The 26,981-nt window shown below is 36.7% G+C and overlaps 1 protein-coding gene across 1 annotated transcript in view; it reads right to left on the bottom strand.

Moving 5' to 3' along the window:
* The window catches only part of LOC134546236 (zinc finger SWIM domain-containing protein 4-like), a 451,294-nt gene that overhangs the window by 9,692 nt on the left and 414,621 nt on the right, over positions 1-26,981 (bottom strand). Inside the window, exons 14-16 of the mRNA XM_063388904.1 lie at positions 16,079-16,260; positions 14,234-14,381; positions 13,118-13,236 (exon numbers count right to left, since the gene is read on the bottom strand). Of these exons, the coding sequence (XP_063244974.1) occupies positions 13,118-13,236; positions 14,234-14,381; positions 16,079-16,260 (449 nt within the window). The remainder of the gene's footprint in view (positions 1-13,117; positions 13,237-14,233; positions 14,382-16,078; positions 16,261-26,981) is intronic.

Here is a 26,981-nt window from a genome sequence, read left to right as displayed (position 1 = left end):
GATTACTAAACTTCAATACAGTTTAACAGAAACACCAAATGTGAAAATGAATTAGTCAATTGTCGCATGTAACCTGCTAGAACCCTTGAAACAATGAACTGAAATGAAAACCAATAGTAAAGCTAAACTCTGAACAAACAAAAACTGCCGGCAGCGCAGTAGTGCGAGCTGGCTGCCAAGATAAACAGTCTGAATACATTTGAAAAAACATGGACGGGAGCAGTTCAATTGGAGCCGGATTACAGGATGTGTCAGAACATACAAAGCCAGATTCTCTCCATTTATATAATATATTTATATTTAATTAATATAAATAATTAAACAAACGGCTGGTAACAAGAGCACTGAACATACGCAAAATTTAGGTACAGTGCTCGACTGGTTACCCACTTACGATGCAGCGGGAATCGTAAGTCACCAAAAATAGTGCAAAGAAACGGTGACTCGACGAAACAAAGATTTACCTTGGTTCAATGCACACGCAAAATGAAAACTAATGGCAATGAGGAAAACAAATTAATCTCTAAAGAACAGTAAAAAAACACCTATGCAAGTGGGCAAGAGGTGTATCTTTTCTCTAAAAACAGTGGTTAAACCAACATTTAGAAAAAACAGTCCAAGAACAAGAGATTGTTGACTACATCAATATTGAACTGAATTGCTCACAAGTGAAAGTAGCTAAACTCCGTATGAAATATAAAAATAACTATGCCTCATTTCACATATCAGTATTAGAAGACTATTTCTACAGAATCAACAACACTGATTTCTGTCCTAATGGGTGCCTCATTAGCCCTTTCTATGGTAAATTACATCAGGAACAATTTCCCAGCACCATGTGACCCGCTGAAGGCCCTGAAGATACCTGCACATCACCAACACGCCTGCTGCTGAGCACGGCGCCGCTAGGTCCCGTGGAGTGGCGATACTTCATTTAATTCTCAAACCTCTTAACATCTTGGTAGACGGAATTTTTTTTTTAATTTAGCTCATTCGCAACATAGCTGTTCCACAGAAAGCTTGTTAAATTATTCTACATATTAACTCACACTGCTTTAATGTCCAATATCTAATTAACTCTTCTTCAAACAAATTTCTAACACTTGGTAGAATCTATATCACTCTTCAAACATCCCCAACTTCTTATGCCACGCATCTTGACAAATTTCAAGAGATATGTTAATACTTGGAGACAGTGGCGTAGCGTGCCATCTCGGCGCCTGGGGCGGGAGACCCATTTTGCCGCCCCCATTCTATAGGTGCTTAATTAAAATTAAATTTCACATGCAATGAGGTACCTTTTATTGAAGTTAAAATAGGATGAACGGTTTTACAAGCGGATTCTACGGGCCTTATGAGCAGCGAAGTCAGAAATAACTTTGTCAAAATCAATATTAGCAGCCAATTCTTGTTCAATCGACAATATAGCCAAGTTTGATAGTCTAGCGGAGCTCATAGTAGATCTGAGGTAATTTTTTATTAGCTTCAACTTCAAAAAACGTCTCTCACAACTTGCAACACTAATCGCCAAAGTCAAATATATACGAATCAAGATGACTATATTTGGAACCGAAATTCCGAGATTCAGTTTTTGAATGAACTGGAGGAGCTCCAGTGGTCCTTTACCACTTATATCTTCCTCTGATTCAGAACAGGCAACAACAACAAACTGCTGAAGACGCTTCCGCTCCATCTGAAACTCGTCCTTGTCGATGTCTTCTAATACATGGGAAAGATCACACTCGAACTTGCTGTCCAAAAGTTTCGCTGGCATCAAAAATCCGAACTTGTCCGATATTTCTTGAATTTGCTGGAATCGAGTCGTCATTTCTTGAATGATCTTGTCGAATGATGCGATAATCTCTCGACGAATTTCCTGTTCGTGAGACAAAGCTGCATCTTCAGAAGATTCATCGCCATGCATGCGTTTTTTCCTGCGAATTCTTCTCGTTTTGAGTTCGATTCCGAGTTTTTCGCAGAGAGTCTTAGCAAAGTCAATTGCTTCTTGCACGAAACGGTCTCTACTTTCCACTAAGAGGGTTTTCAAAGCGCAGAGTTTCTGAGAACACTTATCCACACTTAGTCCTCGTTGCTGCAGGTAAAACTGTGCGTCATCTACTTCAGGTAGCACTGCAGCCCAAAAGCCAAAAAAAGTTAGGAAGTTAAATGACTGCATGGCTGTCAGGAGAAGACTGGCTCCCGATCTTGTTTCGGAAGTTTGAGATGAATCTGTTAATTGTTCCAGTACCTCAAGAACTACCTCAAACTTATTTTTAAGCATCTTGACAGCTACATGTCTAGCGCTCCAGCGCGTTTCAGTGACTCGTTTTACTGCTTGACCTGTGACGGCAACCAAAGCGTTCCATCGAACAGTTGATGCGGAAAAGAAGGCAAACAGCTTCTCCAGAGTTCCAAAAAACGTCACGGAATCCACTGATTCAGAAGCAGCGTGTACCCCAGCCAAGTTTAGTGAGTGGTTTGTGCATGCAACGAATATAGCTTTCGGATTCAGTGCTTTAATCCGGACTTGTGGATCCATTGTGGATCCCTGACATTGTGGCAGCATTGTCATAAGCCTGTCCTCTCAGATTCTGTATGTCCAGTCCGTCTGATGTTATCTTCGCGATTATATCGTTGCTGAGATCTTATGCATTTTTTTCCTTTTGGTTCGAAGAAGTCAATGAAAGATTCTACCACGGCAACTTTTTCTCCTTCGATATGTACGTATCGCAGAACTTGGCTCATTTGGTCATTGTGGGAGATGTCTGGTGTACTGTCGAAGATTACGCAATAATATTTAGCTTCTTGAATACGACGGATGATGGTGGATCGAACTTGCTGTCCCAGTAAGTTTATAAATTCATTCTGGGTTTCTGGAGATAGATACGAAATTGAGACTCTTGCTCCCAGCTTTATCTTTGTCAGGTGTTCCATTAGAAGAGGGTCGTATTTAGCTAGGAGGTGCACTAACTCCAGAAAGTTCCCGCGATTGCCACTATCATCTCCTCGAATGTCTTCTCGATGTCCTCTGAAAGCCAGATTCTGTTTGGCTAAGAACTGGATAATATTCAGCAACCTGTACAGTACATCCCTCCACTTCTTCTCCTCACTTTCGAAAACTTATTGTTGTTTCTGATCGATGGTTGCTTTACAGTTCAGGCGAACTTCCAACTCCTTCCATTTCAAGAAGCTCTGTTCATGGCCTAGGCTATTTTCATGGTCTCCTATTCTTGGATTTAGCTTCCACCATTTGTTGAATCCTTCTTCAGATGCGAAGTTAGAGCCGGAATTGCCAAACAGCTTGCAAGAAAAACAATACAAGGATTGCTTCAAAGGCGAGTACACCATCCATGTTCGGAGAACCTTTTCGCCATTAGATAATGGTTTGTAGAACCACTCTTTGGTTAGTTTTCGGGTACCGCCTTTCGTTGAAGTCCCTGAGCGAACAACATCGGCAAATTTGGAATCGATGTGCTGTACTGAGTCAGATCCGCGACGTACTAGAAGCGTTCTTACTTCGTCGGTCATAGGAGAAGGCCAGCAACCTACATCGTCGAGATTCACATCTTTGATTTCGGCAGGAGCAGAAGGCACGATTTCAATTATGTCTTCTTTGGCAACATTCACTTTTTCTGCAGGCTTATGACTAGATGCTTGAGGTACTTTTGATGAGTCGACTTCGTCTTGACCCTGCTCTGTGGTGGGACCAGAACTACTTCCAAATGCGACGGCAGGTACGTCTTCTTCTTGTACCTGTAAAATAAGTTATGTATTCCCATGAATATTGGCCGGAGGACACGTTTGAATTTCAAATAAGTATTTTATCTATCACAAAACAAAAGTGGTTTTGGTGACGGCGCGGTTTGCCGCGCTTATAGGAAAATTTACAAACAAAATTGATTTTGTATGGCAGCTACCTTTTTTAGAGTTTCCCGGTAAAAACTGACTGAGTAAGCCATGTTATAGATGTTATTAAAAGATAAAATGACGAGAAATTTGAGAAAAATCGTTGGCGCCATTTTTGAGCTAAATGAAAAATTATGTTTTCTTTGTATGACATGTACCATAAATAATCAAGTTATCCAAAAACAAAAACAAAATAGGTATTCCTAGACTACTACTAGATTTACAAAACATCCCCTATTGAAGTTTTAAATTCAAGTAGCAGGACAAAATTCAGTCGTAAACTTAAAAAGATGTACCTTAACTCAATGTAATTTATGTTAATATACTCCATACTTTTTAAACAATGTTCAAACAGCTATTAGAGCAATTTTAAGTGTATTATAAAATAAGATTTAATGAACGAGTGTGACTCCGTACTCGCAGACAAACCTAGGTGAATAGGTTTTGCGTGACTAATGTAAGATATATTGTAACTTTTGTAAACAATAAATAAATAAATAATAAAAATAAATAACTGGAGTAATTCTAGGCCATGCATGATTCTAGATGGAGGAATCATATACCTACTTACACTGGAATCACTTCCGCTGCTGCAGGATGTCACCGAAGACGTTAACGTGGCTTTCGAACCAGAACTGGAACTAAAATATTTTAGTAATGCACCTTGAGACTTCTTCGCATCTGCTTCTTTCTTAGCCTTTTTTTTTTTTGCGGAATTCCGCACCGCTTTCTTTGACTCTTTTCATTTTCAAAAACTAGTTCAAAGATTGGGTAAAGTTCTAAATGTTTAGTTTTAGAATATTCAACAGTATTTAAAAGATCGAAACATAATCAAAATGACTTTCGTTCCGTATCCGAAACTCTCGCGAAACAAACATACGAGTAAAGCGTGATTGCGTAACGGTACTTCACGATGCACTAAAACAAACAAAGATCAGTACTGTAGCATGTGTGCTACAGCTGCTACCTTTGATAATGTTTATGTTGGCAGAAATGGTTAACGTATTTTATTAATCTTTCGGATGCCCTGGTAATACGAGTTATTTCGGATTTAAGTTTGTTAGATGTTTTTTTAAAAAAGAAATTTGTAATTCTTGTTTAGTCTTATTATTTTTAAGTTTAAGATTTTAAGTTATTAAATTGGTCTGGAAAGTTCGAGGACACTACCGAATATGTTGGTAATCGCTGCGCTAGACGGCGCGCGAGCAAAACAGCTGATTGTGTGACGTCAGGTGAGACGGGCGAGCGGAGTCGCCTGGTAGGCCCAGGTGGGCGCGCACGTGAAGTAAAACGCGGGTTGGCCATGGTGATGGTTCCACATCGAAGTAACTGTATACGAGTGTTCCTTTTTGAATATGAACGGGGTTCATTTATATAATTTAGAACGCTTTGGTACGATGAACGCGAGTGGTTGGTGAGGCGTGTGTGAATATCGCGAGGATTTTCCAAGGATGAATTATGTGCGCCGAAATAAACTCCAAGACGGTATGGCGAAGGATTCGTCATATCCGTACAATTACCTGCAGCTACGGTAACGTATAATGGCAAGGGTTTGCCATTAAAAACACTCTTGAGCAAACGAGTGTATTTTGTGACCGGACATCACGACGTCAAAAAGCAAGTAAGTGCCAGCGTGCCACTGCCCCGTTGACCCCTTTGACTCCTGGTGCGAAACTATAATTTGTGGATTTTTGGGATTTCAATTAACGGACTAATAAAACTGAAACTGGGATTTTACGTTCAGCGTGTTTCACCCAATCCCTGCCAGACCTAGAAGAAAAAAGGCATAGACCGTTAGAAAATGACTTAACTGAGAAGGGCTTGTAAACCCATAATTTGTAATTTGCTAAATTTTTGGTATATTTATTTGCATGTTAAGGCGTGTCAATTTTTTTGCTAGATTTCGCCTATGTTAATTGGTATTTACAGCGGTGATACGCCCGGTGCATATCTATATTTGTATTTGTATTTGTATTACTATGTTCTTATATATTTTTAATGCCTTTTTGGTAATTATATTTAATTTTCGGAGCTCCGAAGTATATGATCAAATTATAATTTTTTGGGGGAATTGTTAAAGTATTTTTTTAGTATTATTATATAGCTATTTTTTTATAAGTAGTAATAGGGTATGTATTTTATGATGGATGCGCCGATTTTTGATGAAAAGATTTTTTATATATATATATATATATATATATATATATATATATATATATATATATATATATATATATATATATATATATATATATATATATATATATATAAAATGTTGTCATATAAATTTTGCGTCTTTTTAACTTGCTGCCTCCTCTCACTGTTCGCAACCTTATTAGTATTTTTTAAGCTTGCAATTAGTTTGGGTTTTAATATTTTTTTTTTTGGGTTTACCTGCGCTCGCGGTACGGGGCAATATAGTAGTTTTACTGTGTCCCGGTTTGCGGAAGTTGTTTGATTTGCCCTGGGTTAAGGTCAAACTTTACAGTACAATGCGTAGTACTAAATTCAATGAGTGCGAAAGAGAGGCATCGACACGGGCCGACGCGTGAAACAAAAGATTTTGTATGAGTAATTAACATAATAAGGAGTGCCGCTCAACTCGGCTCGCGCGGCGTGATGCGGTGTTGCCGTTCCTATGTAAACAAACAAACGTTATAAAGAGCTCTGTCAGTGATTTCGCAGTTTTTCTTTTAAATAAATATTAAAAAATAGTTGGTGCGCAAAATTTTAGATAAAAATGGAACACTATAGTGTGTCTGACACATGTAATGAATGAATCATAGATCAGATCTCAACCCGCCCCACCCACGCTACGCCACTGCTTGGAGACCAATAAGCCTGGTGCTGACTGGATCAATAAAAACACACTTAATATATCACCAGCCTATACTAAATCTAAGGCACTATCTGTTTAATTTTACCACTAGTCTGGGTCTCTCTCTCAGTGTAACTATAACCTACTTTCTAATTCCCATTTAGGTCTGTGTTTCACTAATTTTACATGATGTAAAGTAATAAATTATGTTGATTCTTTAGCCAAAGAAGATTATTTCATCCTACTTTAAATATTACATCATTAAATATACAGATAGCAAGGGGGGGGGGGGGGGAGAAGTTGATTCTAATTTAATCAAAATGTATTGTTATGTCGTGGGCACCACCACACGGAATACTGGTCATGTGGACCCAGCAGCTCTAGTCTCAGGGCCGTGAAGTCGCCCGTGTGTAGCGAGACTCGTCTCCCCCAAATTAAGATAAAGCACACAGACCAAAACTATGTCCACTCTGAGCGGTGGACACGCTACATTATTAAGTAAGGTGGTGTGCTAAGCAGGCTCTTGGAGGCGGCCACACACCTCAGTCCCCATGGCGGTCACTCACGTCAAAGAAACAACCATTCTTATTTCAGAGTTCTATTTCCGTTATACGTCTGTTCTCCCTCTACAGTACATCATGTTACGCTATTACAAAACCGGCGGCATGAATCAGTTTAAGGGTTGGTACAGGAAACCACGTGTGCTCGACAATTTATGAGTTGGTAATACATGACAAAGTTTAATTAATTAATACAAATAAAAAATAATAATTATGTCAAACATTCTACTACCCAAGGTAAGCCCTGTGGTTAAGTGAAAGCGATTTATATATATTAGCGATCAGATGAACATGGATCAGTGATTAGAAAATTGAAGAAGAGGGGTGCGCGGAACTCCTGACCTCGGGTGGCGGCTGCGACAGCCTGGGCTCCTCTTAGCGCGTCCTAGAGGCAGGTCACCTGCCCGCTTTCAGCCGATGACCGTTACATATATTTTGAAAGTGTGCCACCGGAAAAAAGTATAACTACATATAACCCTTATTTAAATTTAGCCTAATGGCTGCAAACAATAATATTGGTTAACTTAACTATTTAAAACATACTAAATATTAAAAAATCTGATCCACTTCAGAACTCTGATCATTGTTCGAGCCTTAGCATATTTATTACAATATATTTTAAAAGTACCCACTCCGTGGTCACTCCGTCCGCTATAACATAAAACACTTGGAGCCAAAAATAAAACAGGTTACATCTTAATTTAATTACTTAAATATGCGAGCGGAGCACCGAGATTACTGCGCCCTCTAGCGATAGTTTGTGACGCGCTATTCAAACACTCGGGCACCTACACACGCACGGCGGCTGTTTGAGACATTGAGAGGGAGGGCAAACAGCGAGCTATCAATATCGATATTGGACTATGTGAGCGCACTATATACAGTAATCAACTTAATCAAATATGAAAGTGCTGGAGATAAAGACTATAAGATTGGAAATGTCTTTAAAATAAATTTTACACATCACCAACTTCGTATTTCTGTTAATTAAATAAGTAACTGATAATATTCTAACAAATAATGGGATTCAACTGTAAAATACATCATTTTATACTGGAAAAGAAGTTTATGGGCAACATCTTAAACTTAAAAAAAAAAAAAATTAATAAATATATCTTATTAATAGCGGGAACAAAACATTTGACCGTATTGGACAGGAAATAATTGTAATGGTAATTACCGTACTGTCAAGGTGAGATTCTTATAAAACCATCCTTAAAGCTGAATTTAATAATTCTTGATAAAATTTCATCATTGCATTGTTAACTCATCGTTATTTGATCTCAATGAAATTTTTCATGCTTGACCTTTGAAACCATGGAGGTATTAGTCTATGGAATGGTTATCTGTCCTGAAGTACCTGATATAGTATATGTATAATGGCTAGTAAGCTATAAATATTTTTAATAGCTTGAAAAGAATTCGCTAGGAACAATTGTAAATATGCCATCATGTAGTGAATATTGCTGCAGAAACATAATACCAACACATCTGCAAGAATTTAGGATTAAAGTTCATTATAACCAAAAATTGTTTTGCTATGCAGAAGTAATAAAATAGCAAAGATTTTATACACCAACGAATGAGGAAGGTCCCTGTCAGGTAAGATTTCCATAATACCAACCCTTAAAGCAAAAATTAAGGTGGTGTACGGTTAGTATTGGATAATTACTAGTAAGTACTGTTCCTCTATTCTATGGTTAGAATAATAATGGTGGCATGCAATTCATTAGAGGATAAAGAGAGGTAGACAAAGAGAAAGCGAAAGAAAGAAAGAAAGAAAGGCAGAGAGGCAGAGAGTGATGGAGTGAGATATAGATATATAGATTAAGAGAGATATAAATACATACATAGAGGAGATAGATACATAAAGAGATAAAAATAAGGGTTACAGATATAGAGAGTTATATGGTAACTTTATATAGAGATAGACAGAGATATATTCATTTGAAGGTGTGTGTGTGTCTGTGTATGTGTCCGTGTGTGTGTGTCCGTGTGTGTGTGTCCGTGTGTGTGTGTGTCCGTGTGTGTGTGTGTCCGTGTGTGTGTGTGTCCGTGTGTGTGTGTGTCCGTGTGTGTGTGTGTCCGTGTGTGTGTGTCCGTGTGTGTGTGTTTGTGTGTATATATAGTGAGATATAGAGATATATAGAGAGGGATATTGAAAGATATGGAGTCTCATGGAAAGATGGATATAAATAGATATTAAGAGATATATAGTTACAGAGAGATAGAGAGAGATGCTTTGTATGTGTGCACAAAATTTTAAAAAATATTACAAAAAAATTACAAAGATGCATTGCAACGCATGCCGGACATTAGCTAGTTATACTATAAAGAATGGCTGGAATTCTCATTATTTTTTTTACTGTTAATAAAACAGTAGGCCTATGCCTTTTTTAAATACATAAGCTGTAATATTTTAAATAATAAAATAAAAATGTAGATACAAAATGAGCAACACCATGACAGCAATTGATCTAGAATGCCACTGTTGACCAGAAAGTGTTCAACCACAAAATGAGAATATTTAACAAGAAGGCCTATGTGCAGGGCCGGCCCTACACATTTTTCTAGTGTAAGCGAACAACAATTTGGCGCCCCCCTCCCCCAAAAAAAAATTTAAAAAATCAAAAATGATAACTTAATTAAAAGCGCTTTTGATAATTTTGGTATACGAAGCAGTACCACGTGGTTATCTGTAATATTATTTATAAACTCACTACTTTAATAAATTAAATCATGATATTAGATAAAAAAAAATTACAAACTTGCATCAATTTTTACAAGAATAAAAAACGCACCTATGTTATAACTGTGCATAAAATAGAGAATGTAAATGAATATAACTACACTAACATTATAAGAACGTATGGCAAAATTAAAAAAAAAATCATTAAAAAGAGATTTTTCTGGCTTTCATTTTTGCGAATTCATTGAGTATGAAATCGGTGTTCATTTCATTAAGCAACTCATTTTCAATGGCCATTGTTGCCAGCCCACTCAAACGCTCTTGAGACAAAGTTGATATTAAATAAGTTTTTATCAGTTTTAACTTAGAAAAACTTCTTCACCACTGGCCACTGAAACCGGAAGAGTCAGAAGAATTCTCAGGGCAACAAAAATGTTTGGGAAGGTGTCCATACAGGGGCGCAACTACAGGGGGGGGGGGCAAGGGTATTTTGCCCCCCCCCCCCCTTCTGAAACTTTGAAGTGGGGGTAAACGGGGGCAAAGAAAGTGCTGTGTAATCAATTTTTAGATAATAAAACTGCTTAAATAGCACCATTTTCCACCTTGAAATACAAATTTTTCCCCGGGGGAGGACCCCCGGACACCCCGCTTCAATAAGGGGGATCGATGATTCTTTATAAAAAGGTATAATGCCCCCCCCCCCCCCCCCCCCCCCTGGAAATTTAGTTGTTGCGCCCCTGTGTCCATATAACCATTTTTGGTTATGAACGACAACTCTTTAGCTGGAGAACTTTCAGACGGCAGCATAAGTCCAAAAATTTGTAGCTCGTCAAACAGTTCAACTCCGTTTATATCACGTACACTTTTGACGAGATCCATTGAGCTTTGCAGTTGTAACCTTTTGCAAGACCTTACTTACCATGTTTATTTTGAACAGAATCTCATACCAAGTTACTAAACAAAACAGAAACATGAAACTTTGCAGATTTTCTGGGATTCCTAAAGAAGCGTTTCTGCCAAATGCATCGAGTTTCTGGTCTTGAGAGGCTTCATACCTACACAGCATCGTATATTTCCTCAATATGATATCTTAGAGGCAATAAGGCCTCAATCCTACTCTCCCATCGAGTGTTGCAGAGAGCTTTTACAGTAAGATTTGGCGTGTGTTTCATCAAAATACTCCATCGGTGAGTTGAACATGAGAAGAAATTAAAAATTTCTTGAATAATGCTAAAACAGTCAACTGCAGTAGGGCAAGACAGAGCGGCATCGTTAACCACTACATTAAGGGAGTGGTTTCCACATGGCACAAAAAATGCTCAAAAATGCCAAAATTTGTTTGTCCAATTCCTTTACGGAAATTGAAGCCGAAAAAAATCTCTTTAAAGCTTTCGATTGCTTTTCATCTTCTTTCGCGTGTTGTAATTTCCTTTTGCGGTTAAATGACCCAGATGTTTTTCTACTACTCGACATTATGTTAATTAAAAATAATTACAAGAACAACAACACGAAAAGCACAGCTGCACAGCATTATTAGTTTATAGGCAACAAAATAAAATATAACCTTCACACAACTAATTCGTAAAACTCCGTTGACACAACTAATTCGGGAATGGCATTTCCATTTCATATCAATATCATCCTATTCCCACGCTGCCGTGCCGAGGTATTATTTACGGACGAGTTCATATTACCTAACAGACGCGTTGGAAAAGGGGTGTGGCGCCTGGCGGTGTGTGTGTACATGTGTGAGAAAGAAAGATATCGTCTGCTCTGCAGTGCTCTGCTGCGTCATGCGTCTTGCGTGATGTGAAGTTGTGCCCATCAAATTTGTTCCGAAGAGACGTCACACTTTAGAGGGCGTGGTACATAAGTTAATGATAAACACCTTCGCAGTATGTCACGAGAATGTGCAAACTAAACAAGAAAAAATAAGTAATGTCATGAAGAAACACTATACTCTAACTGCTTGTTTATTAACAAATATTCTCTTCTCTTTGATATTAGTGCTTATTATTTTATATTTGGGGCCGCGGCGGCCGAGCGGTTAGATCGATAGCCTTCCACCAAGGCGATCCGGGTTCAATTCCCGGCCGGGTCACGTAAACTAGGTACTAATACGTACCATGGACAAGGCCGGCGGCTCGGCGCCCCCCTTTGACCAGCGCCCTACGCGGCTGCGTAGCTTGCTTATACCTCGGACCGGCCCTGCCTATGTGTGTTTTGGTATATGAACAATAACAACATAAAGTGTGTGACAAAATGCAAGCCTCAAGACAACGAGTAAGGACTGACAAACCAAACAGAAAACAAGCCAGCCAGTGATTCAACAGGGAGGTGCTCAAACTGGCATCGGCACACCCGTTAAAACTTTTATAACGCTGGTGTTTCGTACGCTGTGTGTTTCTTGAGTCAGTACTTACCTGTATATATCCATATGCATGCATATTTTATTGTTCAACAAATAAACACTTGAGATGGAACCTAAGGCTATGCCCAAGTGAGATGTACCTTTTGCAACTTCAGCACCCCAAAGGATAATTTATTAATTATTATTAGGTGTATAAAGTAACAAATGTGTAACTATTCCTACCCAATGCATAGATGTTAATGAAAAGGTATCATTTTCATTAAATCTATGTTATATCTGTAATTTATTACAAGTGTTTTAATTTAATGTATAAAATGTCAATCACACAATCTACACTGTGTTTGTGATTTTTTTAAATAATGTATGTAAAAATAAGTTATTTAATGAATATGGAACTTAATTTTCTCAGTTTTACAAATAAATTTGTTATAACTTAGTTTAATTATTTAGGGAAAAATAATATTAATAAAATGTAAATAATTGTAAACCATTTTGCAAAACCAAAATCAAAATGCTACATTACGAAACCGGAATTCCCACCCTCTCCGCCTTGTGCACCTTCCAAGCACCTCCCAAGCAGGTATAGAAGGTGCAGCACTTAGGTGTTGAAGTTGAAGTTAAACCTAATTGCATTAACTTGAGTACCAGGTACTTCCAGTCACAATAACGCCAAGTTACAATTTGGTTTTAGGAGTGCACAAAGCCATATACTCGCAGATAAACGAGTGGAGCGGCTATCTCATCTGCAGGTACACATGAGAGACTGAACTCACTTTAGTCGCACACTGGAGCGCTAGGTTCCGTGCGCACCCAGACAACTCCTCTTGCTGGGAGAAGGACAGATTGAGTCTCATGATCGTGCTGTGTGACATTATTGTCGTCGCCACTGGGCCTGTAACAAAATAATTCTAGCAGGTGGTTGGCCATCCAATGGCTTTCTACCAGTCTGACATAGTCAAATAAGCAATGGATCTTCTCCAAACTATGGTCCTCAGCCAAGGTAGTATTATTTCTTACATCAGCTTGTCCAACCCATGACTCACGGCTATGTTCAACCTGCCGTGGCCTGGGCAGTTACAGCCAATCACTACTCGACTACTAAATGAAATGACATTAAAAAAAACTTACACATTTTGCAAAATTTGTATGGTTGAAAGCTGATATGTTACTGATATAAAGCTCGGATCCTTGTACTTATGTTTTGTCACAAACATAAATGGCACTTGACACTCAACATAAAAACATGCAAGACCAAATCTGCCTGCTAGATTTTTAAATTTGTGTAACGGACCAGCCATATCAAAATGTATTATCAAAACAAAGACTCCTTTAATTAAACTAAGATAATAGTAAAAGTAGAGATTTAATGAGTAATTTAATGTTTGTGTTTGACTAACTAGCTAATTTTTAAATCTTTCACCGTCCAAATTAAAGGGAATTATGATACCAACTCTTGATTTCAATTTTCAGCCACAACTCTAAACAAAGCCTCTGTGTTGATATTTTTTGGTTATAAATGGCATAAACCCTAGTTTTGGCACCTGTTCAAGTTCAACATTTGTGCAGTACAGGGAATAATTATTAAAGTTTATTCGCGAGTGTGTAATAATCAGTTATTTCATCAGGTGTGTTTTTAAACCGATAAATAGGTACCTATGGAAGCTTGAGAAAATAATATTTATGCCTTTTCATTAAAAAAATTTGGAGAAACCACGCAAAATATAAATTATATTAGTAAGATGTCTGGGCTCGGACTGAATCCCCTTAATTTTTAGGCAATAACATGCATAGATATGATACATACTATATACACACACAAATACACACATACACACATACACATGTATGGTAACCTAATTGTCTTGGGTACAACAAGTGTTGTCACTCACCCGTGGCTTCAGTCGGCGTGAACAGCTGGTACCAGTTCTGCATGATGGACACAAGGGCTTCCACGCCGACCTCCGTGGCACACGTCACCAGCCACCGGACCATCTCCCGCCGCCGCCAGTTCAGTGACGACAGGGTCATGCGCATCACCTGCCGGCACACACGTGCTTCGAGAGACATCGCCAACACTTCCAGGCTTTAACTTGCAGTGTAACTGTTAGTATCCTGAAGGTAGCAACACCAGCGTGTGACGAACCATCAGTGATAAGAGACATCCAAATACAGCTTAAGTCCAGAACACTACAGCCTATCCCAAAACTAGCATCTGTGTAGACATATTAGATATTAGTGACCCACAGGATCACTTTTATGTGCAAAGAATTTGTTTGCAATAAACACAGAAAAGAAAAACATTTCATGTATGATTATAACCCTGCAAATATGTAAAAAACAAAAAAACATTTACCAAATAAGACCTTTAATAAGTTCAGTTTGTTTTGCTTCTTTCACTGAAAGTACTTATAAATGTTAAAAGTGAAATAGTATTTAAATTTTCCAAAAATAAATTGTAGACAAAAATTTTTATTACAGCTACTTTAGCAAAACTAAATAACAGGTATTTATAAAACAGAGTAAATTTATTGCTTAAAATCAGCTAAGCTCATTACATATTTTAAGTGTTGTTGGCAATACATAAATAAATATGCAAATAAAAAAAATTGGTTGAAATGTCTCACTTAAATATTTTTGTAGTTAAACCCAATTTTTTTTTTTTTTTTACAAAAATTGCTAATGGTAACTTAACCATAATTTGTCTTGTTACATCTGAAAATAAATATACGTAATGCTTTTCCCAAGAGTAAACAGACACTCATCAAAACTAATTTACCTCACTTACATTACATATAGCTCTAAATATTCTTCACTAACGAGAAGAGGCAGATAACAAGAGAATGAGGACAATATCCTGTGATCAAATTGCCGAGCTAAACTCACAATATATAAAATCATGTTTATCTTTAAGAAATATGAAAGAAGGAAAAATAACATTAGTTATGGTACTTAAAACTCCTTATGAACTTCTGAATTTGTAACCACTCTGATACTGCTGAACATAAGGAATTTTTCTACTTTCAAGATTTCTACAAACACACATATTAAATAATTTTCCCTGCAAATTATTTATTTTAAAACTAAGTATATAAAATAAATATTGTGAAAACTTCATGATTTCAACCATCACACAAAACAGTATATCTATGTATGGTTTACCAAACACGACGTAGATTTTTGTTACTACGGCCGTATAGGTGGAAACACTGAAAAATACATGTGGTATCATAGGTTTGATTTAATAGGACTTTTCACTTCACATAGACATGCAGTAGTGTAAGGCGACGGACATTCAATATTAAAGTGGGTTCCTACTTAACACTTAGGTACTGACTCAGGGCTCATTAGTTTGAGTCATGTCTAGGTGTTTCGATCAAACAAGCACGCTTTAGCGATAATGACCACAGAGACCCCTGACACCATTAAGAACAGGGCCATCAAGAGAAAATAAATGCCTGAGGGCAAATAAATTACCATTACAAAAATGTACACAACTTTTCAAACCCTTTACCGTTTGAAAAAAAATTGAAAGACTGTAAATATTACCATCACAACAATTGTAAAAGTGATTAGTGTGTATCACATAACTTGTAAGATTAACAAATACTATCAGCAATACCCTTATAATTTTCATCCAACTATCAGTGCTTTCAAAAAAGTTTTTGAATATTAGCTGGGAGACCTGGTAGCCGGACCAGGGGAGCAAATAGTCCCGCCCGAGCGAGCTACGCTACCTGCAGGCCCAGCTCGAAGGCCACGCTCAGCAGCGTCGGGTGGCGCGGGCCGTTCTCCGGCGTGGCGAAGCGGAAGGCGTCCTGCGCCAGCTTGAAGAGGTGCGAGGAACTGTGGATGTGGCGCTGTGCCGACTCCAGCACCGTGCGCAACCGGGGGACCTCGCCTGGAACATGGCCGCGGTCTGCCGACACTGTTAGCAGCAGCCCTGATGCACTGCAAGCGCCTGACTAAACACACATTTTGTAGTTTAATTTTTAGATAAATTTGGTTTTCATAACACGTGATTTCTGTGATTTATTTTCATTTTTAATAAATTCTGTTTATTATTAAAGATAGTGTACTGTTTACCAAATATGATAAAATGTTTCTAAAAACTCATTTCACTAAAATAGTAATTTTAACTGCTATTCATAATGCATTTTTGCAATACAATAATATGTAATAAGGAGAGAATAACTGGGCACCAAAAGAGTTACTAATTGGTAAACATTTGTGCTTTTAAAAAAAAAGTATGAATGTCAAAAATGTAAATGTTAGTTAATAAGAGATGCAAGATTTGTTTCATAAGAACTAGTACAATTTTCATGGTGAATAAATTATATTTATTTAATTAAATATATTAAATGATAACATTTTTTAAGATTAAAACTAAGTTTTGTCAAAAACTGACCATTTTATGTTTTTTTATTGATTAATTTTGTTGCTGAATAGTGTTGCACTTCAGTGTTGTTTATATAACATAATAATAATATTAATAGGCTTTACATTGTTATTTTCTTTTTCTTTTCAGTTTTATCACAATTCACCATACAATTTTGTCTCTACTAATATCAACTACAGAGATCCATTTAAAAACAATATTAAACTATTGTTGCCAAGTGTTCCTGTCGCGGTCAAATGTGTCAGTTGCCGCACAGTTTTCATTGCCCACGGAAATGTTTGTGCATGCACATTGAAGCTATTCATGATATTCAAGTGTTTAAGATAGTGAAATTACTTTATTTTTCTTACAAATGTGTCCATAAATATTTTAAAATAAGCACCTAAAAAGACGGGATCCAAAGAAACGAAAAAAAAAAAAAAAATGAATTAGAGGATCTGATTCAGAATAAAAATGGACAAATTTTAAAGGTTAAATTGAAAACCAGTTTCTCAAGACATTGATAATCAAATTCAGATCTGAAATGTCAGATGAAGCAAAAACTAAACTTAAACAAACAAAATCTGTGTATGAAATTGAATCTTAAAAAATTGTACAGTCAAGTACAAGTCAAACAACAAAAAGGCAGCCGCATGGCAACCCCGGCAAAAAAGAGGCTTGCCTCGTGACCCACTTGCAATACAGCCGGAACCATGCGACATCAACACAAGTTACCCAATCACAGTGTCAACCAGCAAGGTGCAACACACATGTAGCAAAACCCAATGGCAACTAGGATGCCATAACAACCAATAACAAACGGAAGAAAACCATATTCAGAATACTTCTACATTAAAAACAGTAGGCAAAACCTGTTAGTAAAAAAAGAAAAACCCTTTTTGTAACCTGTTTTGAACTGTTTGTCCAAGATAAGAGTTTAACTACACCACAAATGAACTGAACCTTTCTCAAGTCAAGGTGGTCAAACTACGTACCTACCAAATACAATGTGTGTGCATAATTTCACATCTTAGTATTAGATTAAGACCAGTATAATAAAAAATACAGTACGGTATTCTTACCTAATGAGTGTTTAATTAGCCCCTTTTATGGAAAATAACATTCAGAGAAAATTGCCAGCAATAACTTATCCATTGATGCAACTGCAAACACCAGCACTATCAGCCATAATCCCTCTATTTATAATTCCACAATATCAATACATACCAAGGTGTCCAGAGGGTGGTATGATTAATATGCATGACTAAAGCCTTTGAACTGGGAAATATGTTACCAAAATATTAAAACTTTGAAAAATAAATCTACATATTTGTTTTTTTTAAATTAAGGCAACACAGAATACAACATTATTTGTCTTACTGAAACATGGTTTCATAACTTAAATATAAACTCTCACTACTTCACAGAATTCCCTACTCGTATTGATGGAAAGAGGTGGTGATGTTAATTATACAGTTAATTATTTTGACAACTTTAACAATTAATAACTTGGGCATTAGACTAGATAAAAACAAACGGTTTGCAGCATATGACATGTACACTTATAAAGTTTTTTTATAATGTTTCAGGGACACTGATTGGCTAAGACATGTGGACTCCACAGGAGAAGGCCCAGAGTGTAGCCTGGTTTATCAAGACGAAGTCCGATACCCAAGTCCAAAGGAACTATCGGACCCGGTATGGAAGGAAACCACCGTCTCGACAAAGCATTAGGGATTGGCATAAGTCATTTATGGAAACCGGTACTGTGCTACATAAACGGGGAGCAGGTCTGCCATCTGTTTCAGAAGCTACCATGGACAAGGTACGGCAAGCATTTGCAAGGAGTCCGTCAAAGTCAGTGCGTACGGCGACTACACAGTTGCAAATGCTACGATCAACAGTGCACAAAGTGTTGCATTCAAGGTTACGACTGTATGCCTACAAGGTTGAGTTGCTGCATGCACTAAAGCCGACAGACAACCCCCAGCGGGAACAGTTTGCAGTGGAAATGCTAGCTAAGATTGATGCCAACAATGACTTTCTAAAGACGATTTGTTTCTCCAATGAGGCAACACTCCACGTATCAGGCAAACTGAATCGACATAACGTTCGTATCTGGGGATCTGAGCGCCCATATGTGACACGTGAAATGGAATGAGACAGTCCCAAAGTGAATGTGTGGTGCGGGCTTATGCACAATTGCATTATTGGTCCGTTCATTTTCATTGAGTCGACCATCAACAGCGGTGTGTACTTGGACATGTTACAAGAGTTTGCAGTGCCACAGTTGGAACACCTGCAACCTGACGTTATCTTCCAACAGGATGGTGCACCACCTCACTGGTCCCTGATTGTTCATCAGTTTCTGAACGAGAGGTTTCCGGATAGATGGATTGGACGCGATGATCCGATTCGGTGGCCTCCACGATCACCTGACATAATACCACGAGACTTTTTCTTATGGGGTTTTGTAAAGGACATGGTGTACCGAACAAAGGTAACAGACGTACAGGACTTAAAGACACGCATCCACAATGCATTTCAACATGTTACCGTGGATATCCTGGAGCGTACATGGCATGAATTAGAATACCGACTGGACGTTCTTCGAGCCACTAGGGGTGCACACATTGACGTGTATTAATATGGGTAAAAAACTTTATTCGTGTACATGTCATATGCTGCAAACCGTTCAGAAATATCTGGTCTAGTTCCCAAGTAATTAAATAGTGACGTTGTCAAGACAATTTATGGACACTCTGTATTACTTATGCCTTCATTGAATGATTCTTGCAATGAAAAAGGTTGCTTTAAATTTCTAAAACATTTCTTTGGACAAAGGCCACTGCAGGTCGATACTGTATGTCATACAGAAAACTCAAGAATGGACATAGAGATGACTACACAAAACACTTAAAAAAAAAAAAAAAATTAGCAGATGACAACAGTTAAATGCATGGACAACATAGAAACAAACCGAGGAACCCAACGAGTATATTAAACAGATAAACTGAACAACACAACACATCGATAAGACTACACAGATATTATGGACAACACAATGACAAAAACACAACAAACACAGAAGGCTTCCTAAGACAAAACAGTTGTCTGATGGCAGGAGCCAATCAAATGAACACCTAAGCAGTTGTAAGATTGCTTAAACACGTCCTTATGCCAGTGTTATGCTGACTAACAGGAAGTTCTTTAAGTCACATAAAAATAACTAACCTAAAACTTACTTAGGACAAAAAAATTTTTATAAGTCACATTTTGTCTGTTGTTGAGCATTATTCTATGATTGCGTACATTAAGAATAAGCCACTGGCTACTAAATACCATTTCATATAAGCAATAATAAAATATCATACATTTACAGCGAAATCCCTTATTTACGTTACCATTATTTACGTTTTCCCGTTATTTGCACTATATCCTTCAGGTCCCGTTTAGTTCCCATTTAGTCCAATACAATACTTTCACGCGAATTACGTCTCAAAAATCGAATCCATCCCGATATTAACGTCACGTAACAACCATAGTAGGCCTAAAAACAGTGTGAAAAACGTAACGTTTATAGTCTGCAATGAACATTTTAAATCGCAAAATATACATATTTTATAACATGAAAAGTTGCTTTTATTTCTAAACATATAATAATTTAAGCCTAGGTGTATAAAAGTCCGAGTAATTATAGCAGGAGACAATCTAAAATGTACTAGGGAAAAACGTAAACTCACGAATACATAAACGTAACGGGAATGTCAGGAATATTACGACTTTACGAGGCTGCTTGTAAGTTCTGATACTATATTTATGTCACAACATAGCCGAAATACTGGTACGAGACACAAACTTCACAAGATAAAATGAGCGGAGTCTTGGTAACTGTTTTATACGTATTTTATAATTTCGGAAGTATTGTACAGTTGACGCATATTTTTAAACTAACCATTTATTTCTGGGGATCGTAAATAATTAATTATTGGTATCAAGACATCAAGATGAACGTAAACTTGAACATGTCACGGCAGCGAGAAAACTGGTGCATATACCAATAAACTGGTATTAGAACTGGACAAAACTGGTACACGGGAGGTGGAGCTTATATTTTTTTCCGCTAAGCTCGCATCTATTGGCTGGCTGCTGATGGAAGGTCACGAGTCTGGGCGGAGCGTTGAGTGAGTTATACTGCGCATGCGCAGCTCAGAGAACAGAGAGAGCCAGCCGGCGGCTACACCGCGCCATAACAACAGCTGATTGAGTACAATAACCTTTCTCCACGCACGACGCACTATTGACGGTAAATTTCTAATTTGCGGCCCCTTTTTTTTTTAAATTTTTTACTGTGGTGCAATGCGTATGTGTAATGTAGCCCGTATTTTTTATGAACGCTGCATGATGCGACTGTATTTTAATTAACTTTAACATATTTCTTACTTTTCCCTTTATTTACATTTTCCCGCTTTTTACACTTTTTTACTTTGTCCCCATGAAAAGTGCAAATAAGGGGTTTTGCTGTAGTACCTTACTTAATTTTTCACACTAGGAAAACAATATATTCCATTACTTTGATCCTATTATATTGTTTTGTTAATGCATGCATTTAATGAAAGAACTTTAAAGAAAAAACAGTGAATGGTCTTTCATTCTCATTCTATGGCTCAGCACATTCTGTAGTCCGTCATCGATCGAGCCATTTGCATTCAGGTTCTTCCGGGTGGATTCCAACCACTGACCTTGACTGCCAGGTTGTATAAATGCACTGCCGGCATTATAGTATCCTTAGAGTTTATATTTACTGTCTGTTTAATTTCAGTACAGTGTCTCCTGTTTTTAGCAGGTTACTTTTCACATTTCACATTTTGTAGGTACATTTCCAAAATGATTTTTTGAAGATGACTTAGTGATGGCCCGATATCCAAAAACCCGATACCGATACCGATTCCGATATTTCCAAATTTACCGATCCGATACCCGATACCCGATATTCCGATAATAGGCCTATCTCATTTCTAACACTGATTCTATAAAATTGTGGTTCTGGAGTATTGTTAGAGACAATAATGAAAAATGTTAAATATTAATAATACATACTTATGTGAATGTATATTATTTTTATTAATTGTAAAATATTGTAAATTCACATTAAATGAAAGCTAATAATGAAGTTATGGTAAATATGTATTGTACGGATTAGCGCCAAAAAAAATCGTACAAATATGAAATAACTTTCATTATATGCTCTTTTACGTCCTCTTTTCAGAACCGCCTGCGGAGATTACAAATTCCAATTACTTTTGGAGATATCGCCGTTCTTATTTTGCAATACAAGCCCTATGTAATCATTAAACAGACGCCATTTTATATTTTGCCGTGTGTGCGTGAATGCCTAAATAACAGAAATTTTCCATTAAGTAAGGTTAGTTACATGATAAATACTTCAAAATAAACGGAAATTAAAAATAATATCAATTAATTTTACTTGTATAGTTTTAAGTATTTATAATGTAACTGACCTGACCTAACAAAACGGGACAAAGGTAGATTAGGTCAGGTCAGCTACAGTATAAATACTTTGAAACTGAACGGACATTAAAAATAATAAAAATTAATTTTAATGGTTGTTTAGTTTTAAAGTATTTATAATGTAGCTGACCTGACCTAACAAACCGGGAAAAAGGATGAACAGTAGGAACTCACGTAATTTTCTTTTTACGTGATGTAGTCGTTCAACTACGTCGTGAAAAAAAAAAATAATACTTGTAAACAAGCAACAATGGTCAACGTGGGAAGCCTACGATTCACTCATTCTTCTGGACATACCCGAATACTCACGTTGGCAAGCCTTCTTTCAACAGACGAGAGGCAAACGCCCGATCGTGCATCTTCGGTTTTTTTTTTTTATTGTAAATAAATATGCAAATCATGAAAACTAATGGTCAATTAGGTTATGTTAGCTACATTATAAATACTTCAAAACATTGTGGATGGTTGATTTGGTTAGGATAGCTACATTAAAAATACTGTGAAATCATGTAAACGGTTTCCTAGCGATGGATAGCTACATATTAAAATGTTATTTGCTGAGAAACCATAAAATGATTTTACAGTTTTTTTAATGTAGCTATACTTACTTAATATAACCAACCATCTACAATGTTTTAAAGTATTTTTAATTACTTCTTGCTAATTTTAAGAAAAGAAGGCTTGCCAACGTGAGTATTCGGGTATGTCCAGAAGGTTGTGTGAATCGTAGGCTTCCCGCTGAACGACGCATCAGTGCACAACATGAAAATTAAAAAATTCCATATCTCCTGAAGTATTTGGAATTTCTGATCTCCGCCGGGTTTAATGAAAAGAGGACGTTAAAGAGCACAGAATAAAGGTATTTTCGGATTTTTAAATTTTTTTTTTAAAAAAATCGCCAAAAAATGAATATTAAAAAATTCGATATCTCCAAAAGTAATTGGAAATTTTTATCTCCGCAGGCGGTTCTGAAAAGAGGACGTAAGATAGCATATAATGAAAGTTATTTCATATTTGTACGATTTTTTTTGGCGCTAATCCGTACAATACATATTTACCGAAGTTATCATAATGGCCAACAAATAAACTCTCTAAATACAAGCTACAAGGTCTTAAAAAATTAAATTGTTTTTCAAGGCCCGATAAAGCAATATTCTGCAACTACAAGGAAACAAATTTCAGATTTTTGTGGAGAAATGTTAGCATTTGAATGTGTTCAGGTGAAAGGCGATTCATTTTTTTGGTACAAATTCCACCTGCAGAAACAATAATGCTTATAACCCGGACAGCTCTAAAGTTCTATACTAACAACACAGGCGGGAGTGTGAAAAATAGGCTAACCTAGCGGCAAGAGGCATGCCGTCTGCCATCTATCGGACTGAGGTGAAAACAACGCCACGTTTTCACACAAAAATCTTGTAGCTGTCCGGTATTAGTCTCTACTGTATTTGCTTATAATGTATGAATCACGACTTCACGAGTCACTGCATGTACTTAGTCTAGTGTCTCAACTGTAATCTACGAAAAATACCGTCCGAAAAACACAAAACTTTTGTACCCTTTGTAAAATTTAATCACGGTAAACGACACGCTAGAAAGGGTCTTCAATTAGCAAATTTTGTGACCATTGTTTAAGTGTATCACTCCATTTATTGGTGCGAAAACACGTTAAAAATACGTGAAAAGTAATTTAAATAGAACTTTGAAACGTACTGTAGAGTCTATAAAACCACACATCTTTATGCATGTTGTTGACAAAGCACTCAATATAGCCAACATAATACCTTTGCTGCAACTTGCCCTACTTAAACACGTTTCATATTTTAGCTTTTGTAAAACTTACGTAACGTCTTTGTATAGAACAACAGTTGGCGACCATGAAACAACACGGAAAGAAAATGACTGTTATATCAAGCAGCAACTTTCTTCTTCTTCATGTTTACTTACGGCTACATCACTTATTAAATTAAATATCGTAATTATTTTCACTTAGTGAACTTCGAAAATTCATCAAGCGAAAACATTTTGTGAATATCTGAAACGAATAAATATGCACTGATGACTGGGATTTGTGTACACATGGAAGAAATGTACCGTCGCGTCACCGGAGTCAAAATTATGCATTTGGACAGCAACAGCAACATACACACACATACATTGTGGCCATGACAGTTTTCACGTTTCAAAAACATTTACCCAAAAATAAAATAGACAAAATGTAAGCCAAAATACAACTACGAAGTCATAAAGGCAAAACGTAAGGCTAGTTAATAATATTTTAAAAAAATGCATTTTTAAACGTAATGTTAAAATTATTTAAAAGTCAAACATGATATATATTTCAAAAACTGGCATTATATTATAACAACTCCAGGACCAATACCAAGTATTGGCCGAACATCAGCCATGTACCAAATGAAAGCTGTAACATTTCTTAACAAAATATACTGTTCAGAATTTTTGTCTGGGCCGACACTTTTAATGCCGACGGACAGCAACAAGATCGCGCGCCCTGTTTTCCTTGCAGGCAATAACTTCACCCGCCCATTACAGGACCTGAAAAAAACAATTTTATTTCTCCGTTTAAAACTGAAATATATAAATCCAACTACAAGGTCCTAAACGCAAGATAAGATGCTGTGTATTTAACTAAAAAAAATAGTATTTATTAATAGTATTCTTTAAATTATATAAGATCAAAGAAGGTACATATTTCAAAAACCTGCATTTTATAAAAACGACTCCAGGACTCATACCAAGTATTGGCCGAACATCAGCCATGTACCAAATGAAAGCTGTCACCTTACTTAACAAAATATACTGTTCAGAATTTTTGTCTGGGCCGACAGTTTTAATGCCGACGGACAGCAACAAGTTCGCGCGCTTAGTTTTACTTGCAGGCAATAGCTTCACCCGCCCATTACAGGACCTGAAAAAACCATTTTATTTCTCTGTTTTAAACTGAAATATAAAATTCGACCTACAAGGTCCAAAACGCAAGATATGGCGCTTTGTATTTAATTTAAAAACTTAGTATTTGTTAATAATATTATTAAAATTATTTAAGGTCAAATAAGTTACATATTTCAAAAACTTGCATTATATTAAAATGACTCCAGAACTCATACCAAGTATTGGCCGAACATCAGCCATATACCAAATGAAAGCTGTCACCTTACTTAACAAAATATACTGTTCAGAATTTTTGTCTGGGCCGACACTTTTAATGCCGACGGACAGCAACAAGATCGCGCGCCCAGTTTTACTTGCAGGCAATAACTTCACCCGCCCATTACAGGACCTGAAAAAACCATTTTATTTATCTGTTTAAAACTGAAATTTAAAAATCCACCTACAATATACTAAACGAAAGATATGGCGCTTTGTATTTAATTTAAAAACTTAGTATTTGTTAATAGTATTATTAAAATTATTTAAGGTCGAAAAAGGTACATATTTCAAAAACTTACTTTATATTAAAACGACTCCAGGACTCATACCAAGTATTGGCCGAACATCAGCCATGTACCAAATGAAAGCTGTCACCTTACTTAACAAAATATACTGTTCAGAATTTTTTTCTGGGCCAACACTTTTAATGCCGACGGACAGCAACAAGTTCGCGCGCCCAGTTTTACTTACAGGCAATAGCTTCACCCGCCCATTACAGGACCTAAAAAAAACCATTTTATTTCTCCGTTTAAAACTGAAATATATAAATACAACTACAAGGTCCTAAACGAAAGATAATATGCTTTGTATTTAACTAAAAAAATAGTATTTATCAATAGTATTCTTTAATTTATATAAGGTCAAAGAAGGTACATATTTCAAAAATTTGCATTTTATAAAAACGACTCCAGGACTCATACCAAGTATTGGCCGAATATCAGCCATATACCAAATGAAAGCTGTAACATTTCTTAACAAAATATACTGTTCAGAATTTTTGTCTGGGCCGACACTTTTAATTCCGACGGACAGCAACAAGATCGCGCGCCCTGTTTTCCTTGCAGGCAATAACTTCACCCGCCCATTACAGGACCTGAAAAAAACCATTTTATTTCTCCGTTTAAAACTGAAATATATAAATCCAACTACAAGGTCCGAAACGCAAGATAAGATGCTTTGTATTTAACTAAAAAAAATAGTATTTATTAATAGTATTCTTTAAATTATATAAGATCAAAGAAGGTTCATATTTCAAAAACCTGCATTTTATAAAAACGACTCCAGGACTCATACCAAGTATTGGCCGAACATCAGCCATGTACCAAATAAAAGCTGTCACCACACTTAACAAAATATACTGTTCAGAATTTTTGTCTGGGCCGACACTTTTAATGCCGACGGACAGCAACAAGTTCGCGCGCCCAGTTTTACTTACAGGCAATAGCTTCACCCGCCCATTACAGGACCTAAAAAAAACCATTTTATTTCTCCGTTTAAAACTGAAATATATAAATACAACTACAAGGTCCTAAACGAAAGATAATATGCTTTGTATTTAACTAAAAAAAATAGTATTTATCAATAGTATTCTTTAATTTATATAAGGTCAAAGAAGGTACATATTTCAAAAATTTTCATTTTATAAAAACGACTCCAGGACTCATACCAAGTATTGGCCGAATATCAGCCATATACCAAATGAAAGCTGTAACATTTCTTAACAAAATATACTGTTCAGAATTTTTGTCTGGGCCGACAGTTTTAATACCGACGGACAG

Source organism: Bacillus rossius, chromosome 1 (assembly GCF_032445375.1).
Source record: "Bacillus rossius redtenbacheri isolate Brsri chromosome 1, Brsri_v3, whole genome shotgun sequence".
NCBI classification, from domain to species: Eukaryota; Metazoa; Arthropoda; class Insecta; order Phasmatodea; family Bacillidae; genus Bacillus; species Bacillus rossius.
This window is presented reverse-complemented; position numbering and strand designations above follow the sequence as displayed.